Source organism: Zonotrichia albicollis, chromosome 6 (assembly GCF_047830755.1).
Source record: "Zonotrichia albicollis isolate bZonAlb1 chromosome 6, bZonAlb1.hap1, whole genome shotgun sequence".
Classification (NCBI taxonomy): Eukaryota; Metazoa; Chordata; class Aves; order Passeriformes; family Passerellidae; genus Zonotrichia; species Zonotrichia albicollis.
In genome coordinates, this window is record NC_133824.1 from 59394374 (window position 1) to 59416567 (window position 22194).

The 22194-nt window shown below is 47.2% G+C and overlaps 1 protein-coding gene across 3 annotated transcripts in view; it reads left to right on the plus strand.

The window, feature by feature from the left end:
- ARMH4 (armadillo like helical domain containing 4) overlaps nt 1-18545 on the plus strand; it is a 62790-nt gene extending 44245 nt beyond the window's left edge. For 2 of the 3 annotated variants that reach the window (XM_074543989.1, XM_005492221.4), the window contains exons 6-8: nt 10766-10797; nt 16827-16961; nt 17778-18545. In XM_074543989.1, coding sequence (XP_074400090.1) covers nt 10766-10797; nt 16827-16961; nt 17778-17846 — 236 coding nt within the window. In that variant the 3' untranslated portion in view covers nt 17847-18545. The remainder of the gene's footprint in view (nt 1-10765; nt 10798-16826; nt 16962-17777) is intronic. The other variant, XM_074543990.1, reaches the window with a different exon arrangement.
- The last annotated feature ends 3649 nt before the right edge of the window (nt 18546-22194 follow it).

The window sequence follows — 22194 nt, forward strand, 5'->3', positions numbered from 1 at the left end:
AATGCTCACGAAGCACTGGCATGTTTAGAAATAGAAGAAATGAATAATTATCCCCCTTGAGCAGCTCCAGGGAGGAGTCTACAAGTCAGAGTATCCAAACAGGTCTTGCACAAAGGCAGCTGATGCAATTTAACTCTCTTCTACATTTGGGGAGCCAACTCAGAAACATGAAGTGACTTTCCCAGAGCACTCAGCAGTGCTCCAGGTGCCCAGATCCCTCTGGACAGCATCTTCTTGTCATCGCTCCCACAAAACAAAAGACAGCAGAGCCATCCATCATTTTGGTTGGCACTGAATTTCCTGGTTTGTCCCAGTTATCCCAGTTCAGAGAAGCTTGAAGTGGCTGTCCCTGGATCCCTGGCAGTGTTCCAGGCCAGGTTGGATGGGGCTTGGAGCAACCTGGGATAGTGGAAGTTCCTGGGTGGAACAGGATGCTTAAAATAATAGCATCCTAAAGAACATTTATTTCCAAAAAAACCCATTTTACTGTGATTTATTATTTCTATTATTTTGAGTTGTTACAGTAGGGGATATTTAACTATGAAGGAAGAGGCTCTGACACAAGGAAAAAAACCACAACTGACCTACTAGATATGATCTATTTTATCTTTAATATTCCCATAGCAAGGATGGAAAGTGAAATGAGAGACCAATTTACTTGTCCACAGTTATATAAGTTATATAAGAAGTCAGGGACAGGTGTCAGGAACTTTGAGGCTCCATTTGGAGTTTGATCCCAAGAGAATCCCAGTGGGAATTGCTGCCCAGTTCTGGATGCAGGAGGAATGTGGGATAAGACTTGTCCTGTCAGCAGACACAAGCAAGTTCATTTTCCTTTTGTGACTGACACTGGGCAATGCTGCTCTTCCCAAGGATTTGCAGGAAAATGGGTCTCTGTGATATTCAGATCTTATTTTTAGCACCTAATCGATGCTCAGGGCTTTGTGGTTTAATTAGTGGAATAATTGTTGGCTGAAAACACAGTCTAATACCTGTTTTTTCCTTCAAAGGTCAACTCCATCATTTTTGTTTCCAACCATTTAGTCCTTTATTGATCTTTAAGTCATTTCATGGGGAGTGCTGCATCTTGACAGATGAAATAAAGGCCAAAACTTGAAATAAGAAAAATACATCCTTTTTCTTAAACACAAAAATGGAAAATTCCCCATTTCAGCCCTTGCTACTGGCAAATCCTTCATACAGTGTCCCCAGAAAATGGGATTCTGAAAATTACTTTTGTTCTTTATGGAAGGAAAAAAGCAAACTGGGAATCTTTTCTGATCCTGATTAATATCAGACATAGACTGAAGCACAGAAAGAAATTTTGCAGTGTAGCTGCTGATCCTTTAAAGTAGATAAGGGCATGAGCTCTGCCAGGAGGGCAGGAAGATCTCTGGGGTTTGTATTTAGAGGGGGCTCAATGAGAAATGCCCTCTCCTCTCAGTATTGGGGAGTACCATGTGGCTTCAGCTGGAGATTTGGAAGGTATTTAATCAAATAACTGATGCCTTAAGTTTTGGCTTTCATATTTTCCAGATTCTCCACTGCCTTAGTGTGTGACTCTGAACTTCATATGGAGTGTTGTTAGCAAGTTCCCTCACAGTTCAGTCAGACAAAACAATCCCTTTCCAGCCCCAGAACCAAGGACACCATTCCAGCTTCAGCCCCAAAAAATGCAAACAGCAGGAAATGGAGGAGAGCAAACTGAGAGGATGGGACTGCATGACCTGGAGCTGGAATTGGACAATTAACCCCAATGTGGAAATGGACCAAAATTTATAAAAGTGTAAAAACTTGTGACTTGGGGTCCATCTTGGGTGTAGCCCTGGCCAGGCTCTTGTACTGCCCAAGGTGAATCCTTTGAAGGCCTTTAAATAAATCCCTCCTTTATTCTTTAGATAAGGAATATTTAAGGAATATTAAATATTCTGCCCAACCTCTGTTCCAGGTAGCCCCTCAAGCCATGATAACAGCCACCACCGTTTTACTGCTGTCCTCCAGCTGAAATGAGGTGCTCTTGGAGCAGAGGGATGTATGAGATGTTCTCCATACTTTCAGCTTCTCCACCTTTTCCACCCCTCCCATCACTGCAACCTGACATTTAGTTTTTAATTTGCACAAATCTATCCTGCCTTTGCCAGAATCTGTTCAGTCTTGTAGCAGACTGTGGGAGAGGCTGCTGGGTTATGGAGTGGAAAACAGGCTTGGAGAAAAATGGGCATTGAAAGATAGCGCAGGACCAAATTCCACCGTGGGGTAAATTTACAGGGTCAAACCCTCCAGTCATCTCTCAAAACCAGCAGTGATTTTAGGGGGATTTGGTGCCAGAAAGAGCTAAAATATTGGCTTGGTGTAGGGACAGAGATCCCCACAGTGTTTGTGGGGCTCAGCTCTGGTGGCTGGGATGGGATGGTGCAGTTTCCCTCCAAGACCTGTTGGTTCCCTCTGATCCCCCCGGGAATTTGGGCAGACTGACAGCACAACACAGAGCCTGCTGCTGGCAGGAGGAAGGATTTCTCTTCCAGGGCCACATCCTCAGCTGCTGTAGTGTCATTTCCTGTACAAATCAGGAAATTAAGGATCTGCAAACGAAGGATCGCAGTGCACCTGGAAGCTTCTCCAAAAATCAGCCAGTAAGGGTTGAGATAATGGAATTTCAGAATGGTTGGGACTGGAGGTGGCCTCAAAGACCCTCTTTGGTCACAGCCCTGTGCAGGGTGGTGGCCAGGGACACCTTCCACCAGCCCAGGTGTCCCCAAGCCCCATCCAACCTGGCCCTGACTGCACTGGCTGGGGAAGGGTGATGTGTCCCCGCAAGGCATTGCCCTGCAACTCTGCACAAGCCATGCCAGTCATTAAATTGGTTGGATTTATATTCTGTTGTATTCTAGTTCTTGATAACTTTGCCACATTTTGGATCCACTGTTTGGATCAAGATTTTTTCCATGGTGCTTGTCCCAGACTGTTTAAGAAAACTGTCTGATTCATCACCTGCTCCAGTGGATGAATAATGGGAAGACTAAACCATTAATTAATTTTTTACTGGAGACCTCTGAGGAAAAAAAATTGTGCAGCAAAATTTTAGAATTGAGAGTGCAGGGATCAGAAGAACTCTGGAAGAGGTGTATCAGTGCTCTGGAAAAGCCTGGAAGGATTCTTTCATAGAACCTGGCTCTTCAGCTGATGCTTCTAGGGAGTTCCATTTGGATAGTGGTGTGTAAATAAACAGCACACAAATACCACTTTCAAAAGGTTACTGAAGCTGCAAAGTCAAGGCTCATGAGTAAAGAAAGATTTTTCATCTTCAGCAGGAGACAGCTTTGATGAGGAACCTCCAGGGAGAGCTCAGAGCCCCTTCAGGGCCTCAAGGGGCTCCAAGAGAGGTGGAGAAGGACTTTGAACATGGGCAGGATGTGACAGGACACAGGGAATGGCTTCACACTGCCAGAGGGCAGGGTTAGATGGGATTTGAGGAGGAATTCTTGGCTGTGAGGGTGCTGAGGCCCTGGCACAGGGTGCCCAGAGCAGCTGTGGCTGCCCCTGGATCCCTGGGAGTGTCCAAGGCCAGGTTGGATGGGGTTTGGAGCAACCTGGGATAGTGGAAGGTGTGGGGGTGGGACAAACCTGTCTTTAAGGTCCCTTTAACCCAGAGCAGTCTGTGTTTCTCTCACAGCTGGTGAATATGAGCATTTCCAGCACACAAGAAGCCCATGAGCTCCCTGTGTTCCTACAGGAGCTCAGCCAGGGCAGGGTGAGGCAGAAGCTCATCCCAGCAGAAGTGTTGCCATTTCCATGAACAAAGTTTGCCTTTCCTCTCCCAGAGCAGACCCAGCTTTTGAACACAGTGTGATCAGTAAATATTTAATCACACAACAAATTGTGCCAGCCAGTTCACAGCAATGTCCTGCTGGTGCCTTTTTTGGATAATGGCAGGTTTTGTATCTTGGCTTGGCTTTAGCATCTTGTGCCTGTCTGGGGCCACTGAGGGAGGAACAAATGGTGTGTAGATGTCAATATGTGTTTTGAAGGCCCCACAGAAGAAGTGAGTTCACAGAGAAATGCCAAGGCACAAGGGCAGTGCCTTTGCCAGCCTCAGCAAGGGGCAGATAAAGTGGAAAACGACTTAAAAAGTGCAAGGGAAAAGGAAAAGGAGGAGCCAGACCAAATGCCATGGGGAAAGGAGTGTCAATAGGGCAGGGAAGGAGTTGGGAAGCCCAATTTGGTTCCTGCTTTCTGGGTGAGTGTGCTGAGTTGTCTCCCCATCTCCATTTCTTTTCCAAGAGATTTGAGCAGGCTTGGCTTGCAACCATGTCACAGACATCGTTTATGGAAAATCCTTTCCTTAGGATTTTTCCTCCTGAGAAGCTGAGAGGCCTCAGGAACAACATGTAAACAATGATTATCTGCTGCTGTGGAATGCAACAGGTGCATCTGTGATTGGCCCATGTTGGATGTTTCTAATTAATGGCCAATCACAGTCAGCTGGCTCAGACAGAGAGCCGAGTCACAAACCTTTGTTATCATTCTTTGCTATTCTATTCTTAGCTAGCCTTCTGATGAAACCTTTTCTTCTTTTAGGATAGTTTTAATGTAATATATATCGTAAAATAATAAATCAGCCTTCTGAAACATGGAGTCAGATCCTCGTCTCTTCCCTCATCCTAAAACGCCTGTGAACACGGTCACACAACCAGGTTTGGGTTGCAGATGGAGAGGCAGGGAAAAGGGTGTGGATGGTGCAGTTCAGGGACCAGACAGTGCCATGGTAGCTGTTAAAGTTCACTGGGTTAATTCAAAGTTCACCCAAGCAAAATTTTTATCTGAAAACATAAATGGTAATTGTCAGTTTGACATTTGTTTGATTATCCAGCTGTTCAAGCCTTCTCCAGTTGGGCAATTCATGCATCAACATTCCCATCAGGTAGGTGTAGTTGTTCTGGAATTAAAAATATGCTGCCTTCCAGGCAGATGCCATTTTCTTTATTATTTATTTGTGCTAGTAAGTAAATTGAAAATTGTGCTTTTTTAAGGGAAAGGAACAGATGCACCCTTGTGCCATTAAGTTGTCAGAGCTGAGCAGATGAAGCACGAAGCATTTCTGCAAAATTGTTCTCACAAGTCTCATTTGGGAAAAAACAAAGTTTAACCTGCAAGAGAAAGGGATGAAATCTGTAATGGAACAGGGCAGGTTGCTTGGTATGTACAGACTGATTGAAAGTAATCAATCTGTTCCTTATTTCCTGCACTTTAACCAGCTCTCCTTTGCTGAAAGATGCAGATTTGGAGTAGATATTAAGAAAAAAATTCTTGAATGTGAGGATGGTGAGACAAAGAAGTTGAGGATCCCCCATCCCTGGCCTGGGGGTCGTGGTGGAGAGTTGTTGAAAGGAAAGGTTATGGATGAAGCTCCATCAGTAGCAGGATGGAGTTCTGGAATGAAGCTGTAAGTGCTGGATTTGAAAACCAGGCAACATCTGCAGGGATGAGTGATAATGTGCCATGGAAAACCAGAATTGCTTTAACTGATGATTAAAAAGGAGGATATGATTAAAACAAGCTGATTAGATGAAACCAAAGTGACAAGACAAAGCAGCAGGGCATCCAAGAGGGGAGGGGGAGAGACACAACTGATGGCAGTGGGGCATGAATTATTGATTGAGATCTCCACCAGAAGTCTTAGCATTTTCTTATCTGGGATGGGAGAGAATGAATGAGAAGGGAACAGAATTATTAAGCAGCTTTATCATTGCATTGGAGTGGATAATTAGGCAATTAGGCTTACTAAAAGCTGGCAAAGCAAGAGGCCCTGAGGACTTGCACTCCTGATTTCAGAGCAGGGTGGGGAGGGAAGCAGGGAAAAGCCTTTGGTGGGAGATTTGGGGGTGCCTTGGGGTGGGTGAGGGTGAAAGGCAGAGCCAGGCTCTGGCACCCAGCCCCTGTAGCTGCCAGGACAGAGGGGGCACAGGAGACCTGGACCATGAAAAAGAACTTGTCTGGGGATGGGCAGTCCTTGGAACAGCAGCAGGGAGGGAGATCAGCAGTGAAGGCTCAGCATAAAAATGGATGTGGACCCAAGTGAGGCCAGAGGAGACCACAGAGATGCTCTGAGGGCTGGAGACAGGCTGGGAGAGAGGGAGGTGTTCATCCTGGGGAAGAGAAGGCTCTGGGGAGACCTCAGGGCACTTTCTGATTTTGGGCATCTGTGACGGTGTTCACAGGGGTTTTAGGATGAGGGAAGAGACGAGGATCTGACTCCATGATTCAGATGGCTGATTTATTATTTTATGATATATATTACATTAAAACTATCCTAAAAGAATAGAGGAAAAGATTTCATCAGAAGGCTGGCTAAGAATAGAATAGCAAAGAATGATAACAAAGGTTTGTGACTCGGCTCTCTGTCCGAGCCAGCTGACTGTGATTGGCCATTAATTAGAAACAACCACATGAGACCAATCCCAGATGCACCTGTTGCATTCCACAGCAGCAGATAACCATTGTTTACATTTTGTTCCTGAGGCCTTCTCAGCTTCTCAGGAGGAAAAATCCTAAGGAGAGGATTTTCCATAAAAGATGTCTGCGACAGGCATCCAGTGCCATATACCCTCAGGTGTCACCTGCTGTCCCCTCCTGAGCCTCTGCCTGCATTGCAAGAGCCTGAGATCCCAGAGGGGTTTTGCTCACAGGGAATTGTGAATGTCCCTTTGGGCCAGGTCCCTCCCAAAGGGCCAGGCAGACACCACAGCACACAAATATTCTGACCTCTGCCAATGAGCCTCACTTCTTCAGCACCAGAGCTTCTGAATTATTATAATAATGTGGCTGCACATTTTGAAGGGGAAAGCTGGGTAAAACTGCCTAAAAATAACACATGAATCCATCCTGGGCTGCTCTGAGGCCACTGCCAGACCTGTGTGCTCCTCCTCTGTGCTCCTGACTGGCTTAATCTTAAGCTATATGTTATTTAAAATTAATTTGCAGAGATGCAGACATTACATAAGTCACTGAGGAAATGTCAGATTATGTATGTAATTTGCTGAAGTGCTCCACTGTCATCTTACTTAGCTCCCCATGAAACCAAGGGATCAGAATTAAGCTGAGGCAGAGTTTGGACCAGTCCCAGTCACCATCCTGGAAGTGCTGTGGAAGATGAGCCAGCACTGCAGACACTTGTTGGTAATTCACACCCAGAGAGACTCTTGGAATTTCTTCAGGACATTCAGTGATCAGAGAAAGGAGGAATAAAGGGGACGATGAAAAATACATGGACTAGAGTATTTTTTACTAATTATTTGCTTGCCCTCATTGGCAAGTCACCTGGTGTTCTTGGAGAGAGCTGCATTTTCATGGGAATGTGCCAGCCACAACCTTCCTCTCCCAAAACCAAGCCAGAATATTAATTATGGATTCTGTTGCATAATTAGAGTCTGAAGCCCAGAATTAATTGATGGTAGCTGCTTAGCACAGATATCAATTCTACCTTGGAATAATGCTCTGTCTCCTAGCCACACACAGAGAGGTAAATCACTGGAGCAGTGAGTGCTCAGTTATGGTGACACAGGGGCTTGTGATCTCCTGCCAGCTGTTAGAACAGTGCCGTGGTGACATGAGAAGTGTTTGTAATTCATGGTAACCCAGTGCTCCCTGACTTGTCCTGGCCTTGGCTGTGACAGCTTGTCTTGGTTTGGAAAGACAGGAGTCTGCTAAGGAAGGCAGGAGCCTCCCCTGAAATGGAGAATGTAAACCCTCCCCACTCCTCTGAATTGCTGTAAATTTTAAATGAAGGGGCTCTCAGGCAAAAATATGGGAGCAGGAAATAACAGTTCTTTAATAGGGAAAAGAAAAAAAATAAAAGGATAAAATAAACAATGCAGTGCACTAGAACAGCACTGACAGAGTCAGAACCCAACCTGACACCCTGTGGGTCAGTGTTGGCAGCAGTCCCACTGGAATTGTGGCTGCAGCCCTCCTGCAGTGTCAGGGGTGGTTCTGCTGGAGCAAGGGGGATCTGTAGAGAAGGATGTATTCTACCTCTGAAGATCCAGTGGAAGAGGCAGCTGCTGTTCCTCTGGGGAATCCAGTGGAGAAGCTGTGCAATTATTCCAGGATCTCCAGATTATATCCAGGTAGGAATGCTTGGCTCCTCCCTCTGGGCTCACATCTCCCAATGGGATGCTGTAGTTCTTATCAGCCATGCAGTGACATTCAATAGTCTGTTAGCAGCAGATGTCCCCTCCCAAGGGAGGTGTGATTGTGGTCACTCAAAGAGAGAGATAAAGCAAACTGCCCACTGACAAAAGATAATCTGCCATACAGATGGTAATGGAAAACATCTTGCATTGCAATCTTCAACACAGCTCCACTCTCTGCTCCTTCCCAGTGCAGTCCTGCCAGGACATTGAGGGGTTTCTGACCTCCTGCCTGAATCTCATTAATTTAGGGCCATTATTTTCCTCTAGCAGAGGTCAGAGGCTGTGGCTGCATTAGAGCATCCCCTGGAGAGGCACCTGGTCAGGGAGAATCACCTTGGGTTGTTTTTTCTGTGGCCTGGGTTGATTTCCAAAGGCACCTCAAAGCTGAAAGCAAGGCTAGGTTTAATAACAAATGTGTAACAGCAAATAAAGATTTGTACTATGGAGCTGCTGGGTGCTGCTGTCGCTTGGTGGAGCAGAGGGGAACAAAGCCAGCATCTGTGTTCATTAAAAATAGGTAATGGAATATTCTTAGCTCAGCCCTGCCTCTGCCTTGGCAGAAATACTCTGGAGTTAATTGCTGCTGTTGTTCAGCTGCAGCAAAGTGGGTCAGCTATTGGTGAGATCACTGATCCCATGGAATTGTTGGGAGAGGTGTAAAAATAGGCTTTGTGCTGTGCTCAGCTGGGGTTTGGGCCAGCTGAGCCCTGCAGGTGCAGGTGGGGATGCTGTCCCCAGCCCTGTGGGTCTGAGCCACTGTCACCACTCCTGGCAGTGTCACACCTGGAAACCCAGCCCAGGGCAGCCAGGGGTGTCCTTCCTCTCTGGGATTCCACTGGGAATCCACCCTCAAGCTCCACCAGGGGAAATACAGGTTGGATATCAGGAAAAAGAAAGGGTGAGAAAGTTCTGGAATGGCTGCCCAGGGAGGTGGTGCAGTCCCCATCCCTGGGTGTGTTTAACAAAGCCTGGATGTGGCACTGGGTGCCAGGGTTCAGTTGAGCTGTTGGGGCTGGGTTGGACTCAATGATTTTGAAGGTGTCTCCCAACCCAGTGATTCTGTGAATTCTGTGATTCTGTGAATCCAGGGCATGCAGACTTTGGCTGGCAGAGGAGGATTGTGGTGGCACGTTCATAAACTGAGTTCTGTATGACTTAGCCTATGCAGGCCAGGACTAATGGTGGGAAGAGCTGATAAAACAAGATAAAACAAGACCTCTTGTGCTCTTCTAGTGCTGTGTGTGTCCCTCTCCTGGATAATTCATCTTTTTTTCTCAGCTCTCCATCAGAGATAAGCACACCTGTGCCTCCTTCACAGGTGTTCACCTTTAGCTAATTTGGGATCCTTCTGTTAGGTGTTATCCTTCTGAAGGTGTTATGTTGCTAACACTTCAAAGGGAGTATTCAAATGGCTTTGAACTTGTGTTGCATCTGAGACATAAAATATCCATTTGCTGCTGGCCCTCCTGTCCTCTCTCCCCACTTACAGAAAGGCTTCTTTCAGGAAGATGCTCTGAGTGATGCAGACACTGATGTTGCTAATTCAAGCTTTGAAGAGACATTTTATAACAAAGCAGGCTTGGAGATCAGGTCTAAATCCATAAACTTTGTGTTACATTTGGGATTTAACATGCCCTGGAAGAAATATCCCTCAAAAGGACATTGCTGCATCCAAGAGTCCCCTGTGCCTTTAGCATTGTCCTCCTGGAGAGATGAGAATCCTTGAAAAAACACACTTGCTGAGCCCCCAAAAACCCCAGTATTTAACTGGTTTTTGCCTCTTACCTATGAGCAGGAATTTGTTAAAATCCTGGTGGATCCTTGTGGGTATTTTGCCCTTGTTGCAGTGCAGACACACCCAGAGCCCTGTGCTGTTTGTGACCCCTGCACCCACTGCTGAGCCCTTGCAGCTTTTTGAGATCACTGAATATTCCATCCCAAAGCACCTGCCATTACAAAATTTTAATTCTCAGCTGTCATATTTCATATTTTATTTACCTGTCAGGAGAAGAAAGTCGCAGTGCTGGCAGTACAAATGTGCTTGGGTTGGTGATTCAGCCCCTCCAGTGCCATCCCAGCCCTCTGGAGGCTTCCCAGAGCAGGCAGGGGCTATTCCAGAAAAGCAGGGCAATAAAAGGCAGTGAAAAATACATTTTTAGCCATCATTACAGGCTATACAAAATACAGGGCAGAATATCCACATAGAGGAGGCCAGGGGAAGGAAATAACTGCACTGAAAGGTTTTCTCCTGGTCAGACACCCTGGTGTGTGTATGAGAAGTGATGGTCAAAAACCCACAGCCTGAAATGCTGGTTTTTATTTTCCTTTTTAAATCACTCTGAAGATGGAATTGCTCAGCCAAAGGTGAGTTGCTTGCCTGCCAACTCCAAGAGTTTCTTGTGTTGATTTGCTGCATTTGCTTTTTCCTCACGAATGAGGAAATAGGAAATCTAATGTTCAGCCTTATCAGCTTGTCAATTGAATTGCTGTCTATTTTAATGTTATCACTGTCATTTGTTACTAATTAATAGAAGCAACATGATTGCAGCTTTTATTTTTGCTTATTTTTTCAGTGAGAAGCTGGATGGAGAAGCTGAAAGATAAGGTAGGAGGCTCAGTGTTTCAGTTCCTTTCAAAGCAAAACCACTTTTACTTGCAGGAATAAATAAATTCTTGTCAGTGCAGTTCTTTATCTCCATACAGACAGTTGAGAAAGGGCTTAAAATTTTTTTCTGGGAGGCAAATGAGCCAGGTGCTGCTGGTATAGAGTGGTGTGAATGCATAAAAAAGTCCCTGATGGGTTGTAACTAAGGGCAGGAGGGGTAGAAGTGTTTGATTGATTTCTCTGCACCAGAAAATGACCTTGTCTGATAACCCAAGTTGCTTTTTTTTTATTTCCCCTTAACTTATCCTAGAATAGTTTTGGTGGGAAAGGACCTTTGGAGGTCCATCTAGCCCAGCCCCTCTGCACTGAGCAGGGATATCTTCACCAGACAGGTGTTTAGGACCTGTCCAGCCTGACCTGAAATATTTCCAGGGACCCCAAGGTAAAAAACTTAGTTCCACCCCCTTTCTCTACGTGCTGAGCTCAGCTCTGGATCCAAATCAAGAGGTGCTGCTCTCTGGTGAGAGGCTGCCTGCCATGCCAGTGCCTCTGCATGAGGCCTTTCCACCTCCACGTGCTGCAAATCCCTGCAAGGAGGATGATCAAACGCAGCAAAGCTGATAAACAAGGTACCAGACCCTGATCTTTCCTCCCTGGCATCCCAGGGGCTGCTCCATGCATCCAGGAGCTGTGCAGCCACAGGCACTGATGGCTTTTTAGGCTCTGGTGCCCTGAAGCAAATATTGACATTTCAGAATGGTTGTGAAGCTTTCCAAGTGTTGTGTTGCTGGCAGCAGAGCCATGAAGCTGGAAATGAGGTGACAGCAAGAACATTTCGTGGCTCAACAGGCCTTGGAGATTCTTGAAGAGGGTCAGAGTCAGTAGAAACAAAAACCATCACAGGGACTGGGAGCGATGTCTGCAAAGCCATCCCTGAGCTCAGGCAGACTCACCCAGCCAGCCCAGCCCTGCCTCTGCTCCGCACCAAATTCCAGCAGCACTTTCACCATTTACCATCAGGTCAGAGCAGAGAATCAGGGCCTGGGTGTCTGTTCTTGTCTTGGTTTGGAAAGACAGGAGTCTGCTAAGGAAGGCAGGACCCTCCCCTGAAATGGAGAATGTAAACCCTCCCCACCCCTCTGAATTGCTATAAATTTTAAATGAAGGGGCTCTCAGGCAAAAAATATGGGAGCAGGAAATAACAGTTCTTTAATAGGGAAGAAAATAAAAGGATAAAATAAACAATGCAGTGCACTAGAACAACACTGACAGAGTCAGAACCCAACCTGACACCCTGTGGGTCAGGGTGTTGGCAGCAGTCCCATTGGAATTGTGGCTGCAGCCCTCCTGCAGTGTCAGGGGTGGTTCTGCTGGAGCAGGGATCCTGTAGAGAAGGATGCATTCTCCCTCTGAAGATCCAGTGGGAGAAGAGGCAGCTGCTGTTCCTCTGGGGAATCCCATGGAGAAGCCGTGCTGGTGTCTCAAAAACCTCAGGATTATATCTGGGTAGGAATGCTTGGCTCCTCCCTCTGGGCTCACATCTCCCAATGGGATGCTGTAGTTCTTATCAGCCATGCAGTGACATTCAATAGTCTGTTATCAGCAGATGTCTCCCCTGAGGGAGGAGTGATTGTGATCACTCAAAGAGAGAGATAAAGCAAACTGCCCACTGACAAAAGATAATCTGCCATGCAGATTGTAATGGAAAACATCTTGCCTTGCAACGTGGAGCAGTTCTGCAGGACTGGGGGTGGGAGGGTTTCACTGGGCTCCTGCCCAGCCCTGCTGAGTTGCCTTTCTGCCTGCACTAGGAAGGAGGCAAGTCTAGAGCCAGTCTAGAGCCTCCTTGGCCTGGGATTCATCCAGAGCAGATGCTGAAAGACAGAGAATGGTTTTCCCAGCCAAGGTAAAGAGCAGCTGAGGCTGGCTGTGTGCCTGGAGGGGTTGCAGCATGCACAGGGCACTGCTCATGCCAGCACGGGCACAGCACAGCTTGGGGACATCACTGGCCTCTCCCTGAAGCTGTAGCTTGTCTTTCCTCTTGTCACCTTGTTGGCCACCTCTGTCCTTCCCTGTTGCATGTTCCTGTCTCCAGCAGAGCCCTGCAGAGCCTGAACCTCGTGCAGGCAGAGCCTGGGCTGTGGCAGTGCCCAGCTATCACCAGCCAGGGGCTGTGCACAAATCACAAATGGGATGGGACTGCAGGGAACAGCCTTGAGCTGTTCGATTTTCCAGTATCAGCTTTATTACAATGTTTTGACAATGGGAAGATGACATCAGCAGACCAAGAACTTAATGTTACAACTTACTTTAAAAGTTTTTTGACCAATTACACAAAGCAAAAGCATTATGACAGTAGTTCTATCCAACCACTACAAGCACACGTACCTTTGTTTAAACAATGCTTGCTTATTTTGAATACAATACCTGCTTGTAAGCCTTAAAAGAAAATGCACAGAGTTCCATTATTAAGCTTAAAACTTCCTAATATCTCACTAGATAAAATTTTCTGCAGCTGAGGGAGTTATTCTAGACAAGTGTTAATACACAAACCATTGTTCTATTTGTCCTTGCTTTTCTACATTTTGCATATTTTTTCTGCTGACCAATCTCATGCTGCTGCTTAGCTCTAATCACAGTTCTGCTGTCCCTGAGGCCTGCCTTTTGCAGCTTTCCCAAAACTCTCTGGTTTTATGGATTCCCACACCCAGCACTGCTGTCACTGAGGATCCACTGGTGTCCATTTCCACTCACTCCTGAGCCACTCCCTCCTTTGGGATTTTTCACCTGCCTCACATTTTTCCTTAGAAAAGCCCAACAAAAACACTCCCAAGCAGTTGCTGGTGTCACAAATCACTTGCAAATAAACCTGTTGACCCTATTCCCTCCTCTTCCTAATTGACTTTATCAGCACCAGTCTGTGTGTCCCTCTCATTTGCCCCATCCCCTGTTTTATAATCCCTCTACCCAGACAAGGATTCCAGCACATCTCTGAGAGAAATGTCCTTCCCTGTCCCTCAGGTGTGGCTGTGGGACCAGGAGCACAGGTCAGGGGCTGATTTATGTCTGGTTTCCTGCAGTCACTGTGTAAATGCTGCATTTGGTGGGGCAAATAATGGACACGGAGTTCCTCTCAAGTTCTCTTGCTGTTATCTCAAAGCCCAGCAGGGCCAGGAAGGTCCTGGGCATGGGTTGGGTGTATTAAAAGCTAAAGAAGCCACATCTTCTTTCCCATAAAGGGGTGAAAATGTGGCTTTGGCCTGTGAAATGGGGTTTTCTGTCAAGAAACTGCAGTAGCCCTCAGAAGTTGGGCTGCAAGACACAGAAGGGATGGATTTGCATCACATCACAGGTTTTTGGGGTATAAAACACTGATCTGGGGGCTGGGGGAAACCTGTAAAAGGCCACGGGCTGGTCAGGTGTGATAAAGGCTCACAGACAGGCTGAGGAGCTCATTGTGATTTCTGACATGGAAACTCAGCTGGGCAGCAGCTCAGAGCCATTTGCAGCCTCCCCTCACTGCCCCTGCCAGCAGCAAAGTTCCAGAAATAGAAAACCCCACGCTGCACTAATTAGGTCACCCAATTAAGGCACCTTAATTGCCTCACAGAGACACAGCCTTCAGCTGTGTCCTTTTCTGGGAGCTGGGCTCAGGCTGCAGCCCCTTCCCAGCGCCTGAGCTGAGCAGGGCTGGCTCTTCTGGGAGGGGGTTCAGGGAATCTGAACGGTGATCCTTCAAGATCCTTCAAGTCCCTCAAGATCCCTAAGGCTTTGAGATCCACACACAGAGGAGCTGTTGTTGTTTAAAGCACTGAGTAGGACCTGGAGGGGCTGGGGGAGCAAACCAGCCCTCCCTGGGGGAGGAGGGAGCAGCCCCCGGTGGGGATCCATAGAAAAGGACCTGGTGCTGCTCTAAGCCAAAAATCCAATCTAATCTAAAATTTTTATCCAGAAATCTAATCTAATCTAAAATTCTAATCCAAACTCTGACCCAAACCCTGATCCAATTCCAGTCCAAACCCTGATCCAATTCCAATCCAAACCCCAATCCAAACCTGACCCAAACCCTGATCCAATTCCAATCAAATTCCAATCTGAACCTGACCCAAACCCTGATCCAAACATGACCCAAACTGTGATCCAATTCCAATCCAAACCTGACCCAAACCCTGATCCAATTCCAATCCAAGCCCTGATACAAACCCTGATCCAATTGGTGCCTGCCCCAGATCAAAGCAGTTATTTTCATTCTCCAGGTAAGTGTACAAGGCAGGCTAGTGCACCTGAACAGCTTCTTTAAATTTTTTTTTTTTATTTCCTCCCACTCAGTGGATTATGGAAGATAAGTAATTATGGTGTGTGTGCTGTGTTGTATTTTGAGAGCACAGGTGAAGGCAGGTGGTTGTAAGCAATGGGCTGAGCCTTGCTGGGAGCTGTCTGATAGTCCTCACAATTGGTGCCTGTATCCCTTGGCAGATGTAAAATCAATTATTGGAGGGTGTAGCAGGCAGAGAGTGAAGCTGTACCTGCCAGGCTGTACCTGCCTCCCTTGCAACACTGAGCCCACCTGCCCAAATTAGGTGAGGACTCTGAGACAATACTTTAAAACTTATGTTCCTTTTCATTTAAAGCAGTAAAATATAAAATAGCAAGAACTTGGGAATATTTTCCTAAGGGTTTAGAGGATTTAGATGTGTAATTTTAGATTAGCCATGCTGACTGTGTTTTTTGTTTTAATGGGCAGTGCAAACACACTGATCGCAGTGATTGAATTAGGGCTGGTTAATTTTGCTGGGCTCCCCTTAAGGCCACCTGAGGGTGTGAGTGCCTTCCCTCTGTGTCACCATCCTGCTGCCATGCAGGGGACCCCTTCCCATGTGTGAAAAACACTAATCACTTGTTTTTAAATTTTTAAAGGTTTAATAATAATAAAATGATTCTAAAATAGCAATATAATTAGAGTGATAATAATTTGGACAATTTGGATTAGGACAATATGAGACAATAGAAACAAAGAGTTATGGATGTCTAGGTACCTTTTCTGGGCCAAATAAGCCTGAAAAAGCACACACATTAAAAGAGGATTAACCCTAAAAAGCAACAGACTTTTGTATATTCATACACCTCATCCATGATGCATAAATTCCATTCAAACACAGGATTCTGTCTGGTCAGTGTCAGCTTCTTCCTCTTAATCCTAACAGCATCTTCAGGGCTGAGCAAGGCAGGAAGAAGTTAATTTCTCCTGATAATGGAGCAATAAATTCTCTTTCTCTGAAAGATTTAGGTGTCCTGTGGCTGCTATCTCACTGCAAGTCCCTTCTTTAAAAAAAGTATCTTACATAGCATAGTTTCTATTTTAACCTTATGCTATAACCCCAAACTATATTTAACACACTGCTTGAGAAAATTAACACAGCATAACTTTCTAACATAACACATAAAATATTCATTTTAATATTTGTGAAAAGCCAACCATAAAATACACATGTTTCACACCGTGCAAAGCCAAAGTGTTTGGCTCAAATATTTTGAGTACAAAGCCGAGAAGACCTTGAGATCACCTTCCTTCGGCAGCCAAGGTTTTCCTTCAAAACAAAAAAACACTCCCAACCAGTTGCTGGTGTTGCAAATCACTTGCAAATAATTGGCCCCATTCCCTCCTCTTCCTAATTGAGTTTATCAGCAGCAGTCTGTGTGCCCCTCTCGTTTGCCCCATCCTCTGTTTTAGAATCCCTCTACCCAGAAGAGGATTCCGGCACACAGTGGCCCATCTCTGAGAGAAATGTCCCTCTCCTAAAGGCAGGCAGGGTGTCAGCAGTAAATATCTGTCAGGAAAATCTGAGTTGTGCTGGTGACCAACTGGCTCCTGGAGTGGGGAATCATCTCATGCAGGCAGGTGATGGGGGCTCAAATCCAGCAAACTCTGAGGAAATCACCATAGGGATGAATTGCATTCTTGGCTGGTGAAAATGGCTCTGGAAGGATGGGTTTGGGAGTGATGCTCTGCTCCTCTCTCCTCCGTTTAGGCAGGATACATGTCAGGGATGCTGGTTCCTGTGGGAGTTGGAATAGCTGGAGCTCTCTTCATCCTGGGAGCACTCTACAGCATCAAGATGATGAATCGCCGGAGGAGAAACGGCTCCAAGCGGCACAAAAGGAAGGTATGGAGTGTGAAAAACGCCAGTCACTTGTTTTTAAAATTTTAAAAGTTTAACAGTAATAAAATGGTTATACAAAAATAGTAATACAATTAGAGTTATAATAATGTGGACAATTTGAATTAGGACAATATGAGACAACAAATACAAAGAGTTACAGATGTCCAGGTACCTTTTTCTGAGCAGCATGAGCCTGAAAAAGGACCCATGTTAACAGAGGATTAACCCTTAAAAACAACAGCCTGTTGCATAGTCATACACTTCATACATGATGCATAAATTCCATTCAAACACAGGATTCTGTCTGGTCAGTGTCAGCTTCTTCCTCTGAATCCTGACAGCGCCTTTGAGGCGGGAAGAAGTTCATTTTTTCTGATAAGAGAGCAATAAATTCTTTTTCTCTGAAAGATTCAGGTGTCCTGTGGCTGCTATCTCGCTGCAAGTCCTTTCTTTAAAGAAAGTATCTTACAAAGCATCGTTTCTATTTTAACAATTTTTGTAACCTAAAACTATATTTAACACAGTACTTAAGAGAATTAATACAGCATTACTTTCTAGCACAACACATCTAATATTCATTTTAAAATTTGCAAAAAGCCAATCATAAAATACATGTATTTTTCACATGGAGACTGCCAGGGGAAGGTATGGAAACTGCCAAGGGAAGGTATGGAAACTCTGAACCCTCCTGGCTGGAAATCAAACAGCCTGGCTGGGGTCTGTCTGAGCTGGGGCACCTCGGTTACGGGATGGGGGCACCTGAATTCTCTCCTTTTGGTTCCTTTTTGCCGCTCTCTGATGTTTGTTCTCCTCCCCCAGCAGCGGGAATTTAACAGCATGCAGGACCGAGTGATGCTCCTGGCCGACAGCTCTGAAGATGAATTTTGAGTGGAACTGCAGTGCCCTTGGGAGGGAGAGCCCGTGACTTTCCAGAGGAGGGAGAGAGGGGGAGGAGAAGAACGAGCGACTTCTGTGCTGCTGCAGCGCTGCTCCCTCGGCTGCCCCGGGCAGGGGTGCGTCCCCAGCCCAGTGACAATGACAATGACAATGCTATGCTCTACGTGTGCCACCCGTGGTGTTTGTTTTGATACAGTAGTGGAGATCTCACACTCCCTCATTCAGAGCCACAGCTGGAGCTGATCCGTGTGGATGATTATTTTCCTCTTGCCCTGGTGTACTGTTTTGGTCCTGGCTGGCAGTAATCTAATCATAACAATAGCTCTCACCCATCCCAGGAATGGAAATCTTTACTGTGAATGACTTCTGTCCAATTCATTTTAAATGTTACATTACCTGAGCTAGAGATCCTTAGTGCTAAGATTAGCTGCTCTGCTTAATTAATGAGTTGTAAGCCTGGCCTGTACCCCTGGCTGCCCGAGAAGTGCCCATGTACAGGGTTCTTGATACAGTTTGAAGCACATTTCTGCCCTTGGGTGCCCCCACTCTCACCCCTTTCTTCCTTCAGCTCTGCTCCACACTGCTTGGAGACACACAGGAATGGCCTCAGCATTGATTCCACTCAAAATTCCCTGTCCATGTCCAACCAGCACTGTCTGTTACAGCACAATAAATACCAGCACTCATCTACTGATGGCTGCTCTTGCCTTTGCATCTCTTGGCTTTTGCTCAGTGTGCAAGGAAGTGAGAGGAGGCAGGTCAGAGACTTCCCCAGCTTCTGCCTCCTCTTGGAAGGACACCAGCTCCAGGTCCTTCTCTTTCCAAGGCTGCATTCCCGTAGGGATGAGAGTGGAGCCTCGGAACTCCTTTACCCCACTGGAAAATGCATTTTCAGCCCCTGAAAGCTGCATGAACAGCAGCACCTTTGGGGGATCTGGATGGGTCTTGTCTCACAGCATCACAGAATGGTTTGGGTTGGAAGGGACTTTCAAGGCACCTGGTTCCAACCCTGACACCTTCCACTATCCCAGGTTGCTCCAAGCCTCATCCAGTCTGGCCTGGAAAACTTCCAGGGATGGGGCAGCCACGGATTCCCTGGGCCACTGGTGTCCAAACCATGGAATTCAGAAAGGCTCTAAAGCTTGGGGAGCAGGTGGAGTCACTGTTGAGGGGTTTGTGGCTAACAGTGGGAAAACAGCAAGAGCTGCAGAGATGTCAGCTCTGCGGGGTGAGATGGGAACCCCTGGTGTGGGGAGAAAGGTGAATCCATGGCACAGATGGGTGCAGGGGGTTGTGGAGGTGCCCTCTGAGTACTGAGGGATGCAGTGCTTGAGGTGTCACAGGCATTGACTAGGGGAGAAAAATGCAGCTTTGCCCAGAAATGCTGTCAAAATAACCAGGAAAAGGCTGCACTGTTGGGCTCTGCTTCCCACTGTGAAATTACTTCAATCTGACATACAAAATATCCATGTTCCTGAGGGGGAAATCCATGTTCCTGAGGTGGGAATCCATGTTTCTGACATGGGAATTTATGTTTCTGAGGGGAAATCCATGTTTCTGAGGGAGGAATCCATGTTTCTGAGGAGGGAATCCATGTTCCTGAGGTGGGAATCCATGTTTCCATGTTTCTGAGGGGGGAATCCATGTTTCTGAGGTGGGAATCATCCTTCCTGCAAGGTACAGTGACTGTTGCCAGATGGGAAGTGAGCAGAAAAGGGCAGACCCCACATGTGCTGAAATTCAATCCCCCTGAGCCTTTGGAGAATGGGAGGGAGGGGAGGCTGAGGAGGGGCAGGAGCAGGGTTTGGTTCCCTGTGGAGGGGGAAAGGCCTGTCAGATGGTGGGGAAATGCCCTGTGGAAGTGTCAGTGGGATTGCAAGGCAGGGAGGACTTCCAGGAGGCCCTCCTGAGGTGAGCTCTCTCTTGAGAGGCTCAAGGCCACCTCTGGGCATTAAATCACCAGATGTGATGGTCAGCTCTGAAAAACCGATGTTCACCAGAGCCCAGGCATTCTCCTAAGAGCCTGTGACATCTCCTGGGTCACATGGACAAGGACGGATGGGACACCCTGGTTCCAAAATGCTACTCCAATGCTCTTCTGCCAGTCCAGCAGCTGTGTGTGATACCTCAGCCATCCATCCTGTGGGTGCATGGGGAGCTGGCTGGGGAAACATTTTTGGGGTGGGGGGGTCTTCATACCCCCCAGCCAGGGCTCCACAGTGCATCTCACCCTTTTTGGTCCTGAAACATCAGCCAGGAGGGTTTTGCCTTGCTAAAAGCAGCCCCACATCTTTAACAGGCACTGACTGGCAATACACCATGAAATCCAAAATTCAGGCCTCTCTCTCACTTGGTCACTCCAAGTTAAGATGAAGTTTTTCCCTCCAGAGTGATCTCTCCCTATTTCCTGCTGATTCCTAAGTCTGTTGGAGCTTGGAGGTTCTTGGGAGGTGTTACCAGTCCAGGGATCATTCCTTCACTATTGGAGATTGGGAAGTATTGTCCCTTGGGCTCTTTGGTGATTAATTCCTGGTAAGGTATGGTGGGGATTGCAAGGTGGATATATGGTGAAATATCTGATAAAACACAGAGCTGCTGGGTCATTGAGGAGGAGGAGGGATGGCTAAGGAAGGCTGCTGGTTTGAGTAGCCCAGCTGTGGCAGCTCAGGAGGATCCTTATGGATGGGCTGCCAGTTTGATGGATTGGGAAGGGTGGGTGGGGAGGTGCTGTGGCCTTTTGTTGTGCTAATAAATCCTCACTTTGGGAAACACTGCCTTTCTGCAGGGGCAATCAGTTTCCCTGTCTCTCCTCTCCCTCTCCAGCATAATGAACTCGAGGAATTAAAGGCAGCACTGCCAGTCAGAATGATGGAAGTGGGGTTTTACTGCATCTCTGGGGGCCCTGGTGTCCTCAAAACCAGACAGGACATGGCAGGGGTGGCTTGGATGCTGCAAGTCCACAAGGAAGGGAGGCCCAGCTGCATGCACAGCTCAGTGTGGGCTCTCTGGTCTCTGCTGGAGACAGGCTTAGGAGTTAGGTGCATTTCCCAAAGGTTTTTCTTGTGTTCTGTCTGCACTGCTAGGCCTGACTCTGGCTCTGAAATGCTTCACCCAAGGATGGGACCTGAGCACTGCTGGCCATTTTGGCGGGGAGCTTTCTGTGGAATAGTTGGTTTTGGTCAGCCCTGGAGGGTCCCCAAGTGTTCAGCTTGAACTGGAAGCCAGGTGGGCAGTCAGAGCCAGCTGTGGCTCGAGGGAAGCTTGCGGGATCCTTGGGAGCTCAGACAGAGTTTCCTGCAGTGGCTGCAGGTCCTTGAAGCACCAGCACCCCTCAGCCCCTTCCCTTCTCATCCAAGGCCAATAGAATTTGGATTGGGCTCTTAAAAATATCCTCTGCACAGCTCCTGGAGTTGGATTCATTCCCTTGGAATGATCAGGAGGCAGCAGGGAGGGGATGGGGGGTTCAGGTGGGAGCTGAAGCTGGAGCTCCAGTGGCCTGACACTGCTGGTTGAATCTTCACCTCTGCCTTGCCAAACCAGCAGCTTCCTTTGGAAGAGGCAGGGCAAGGAAAGCAGCCAAGAAGGCTCCTCATCCTCAGTGCTGGGTGAGCTGCAAGGCCCTGAGTGCTGAGGGTGCTGGCATTGGCACAGCAATGTCCCTGCAGCAATAACAACCCCTGGACTCCACACAGGACCAGCCACTCACCTCCCTTTTGCATTCTCCTGACAGCACAAGGCAGAATTTCCTTGCAGGCCCTGCACAACAGCTTTGACATCTCCAGCCCCACTTCTGACAGGAGGAACCAGCCTGGCAGCTCTTGCCCCCTTGGAATGCACCTCCACCACACAGCTGCTGATCCCCAAAGGTGTCTCTAAGGCCAGATGTTCACCCTGGTGAGGCTGCTCTGGACTCCTCTGCTTCCACAGAGAGCTGTGAGCAGTCCTCGTGCTTCCCTGTGGTTTTCTCTTGTGGACAGGAGCAGCTCCTCATCCTGTAACTATGGAATGTAGCACTTTGTTAAAGGAAAACATTGGGAAATAAAAAGCTGTCCATCAGAGCTGGCTCTGAGTGCCTGTCTCCCTGATCTGTGGCTCATTCAGTGTCCCAGGCGAAGCTGTGAAGTGATGCTTGGAGGATTTGAGTGTTGTGTTTCTTTCTCCAGGCTGCATGGTCGGTGCAAGGACTCAGACTGGGCTTGCAGGGATCACAGGAGCCGTGGGGAACCTCAGGCTGGCACTTTTTGGGAGGATTCACCTGGATTAGGGGTTTGCTATAGGCTGTGATGACCCCTAAGTCTCTTGGTGTCTTGGTTTGAAAAGCCAGGTGTATGCTAAGGGA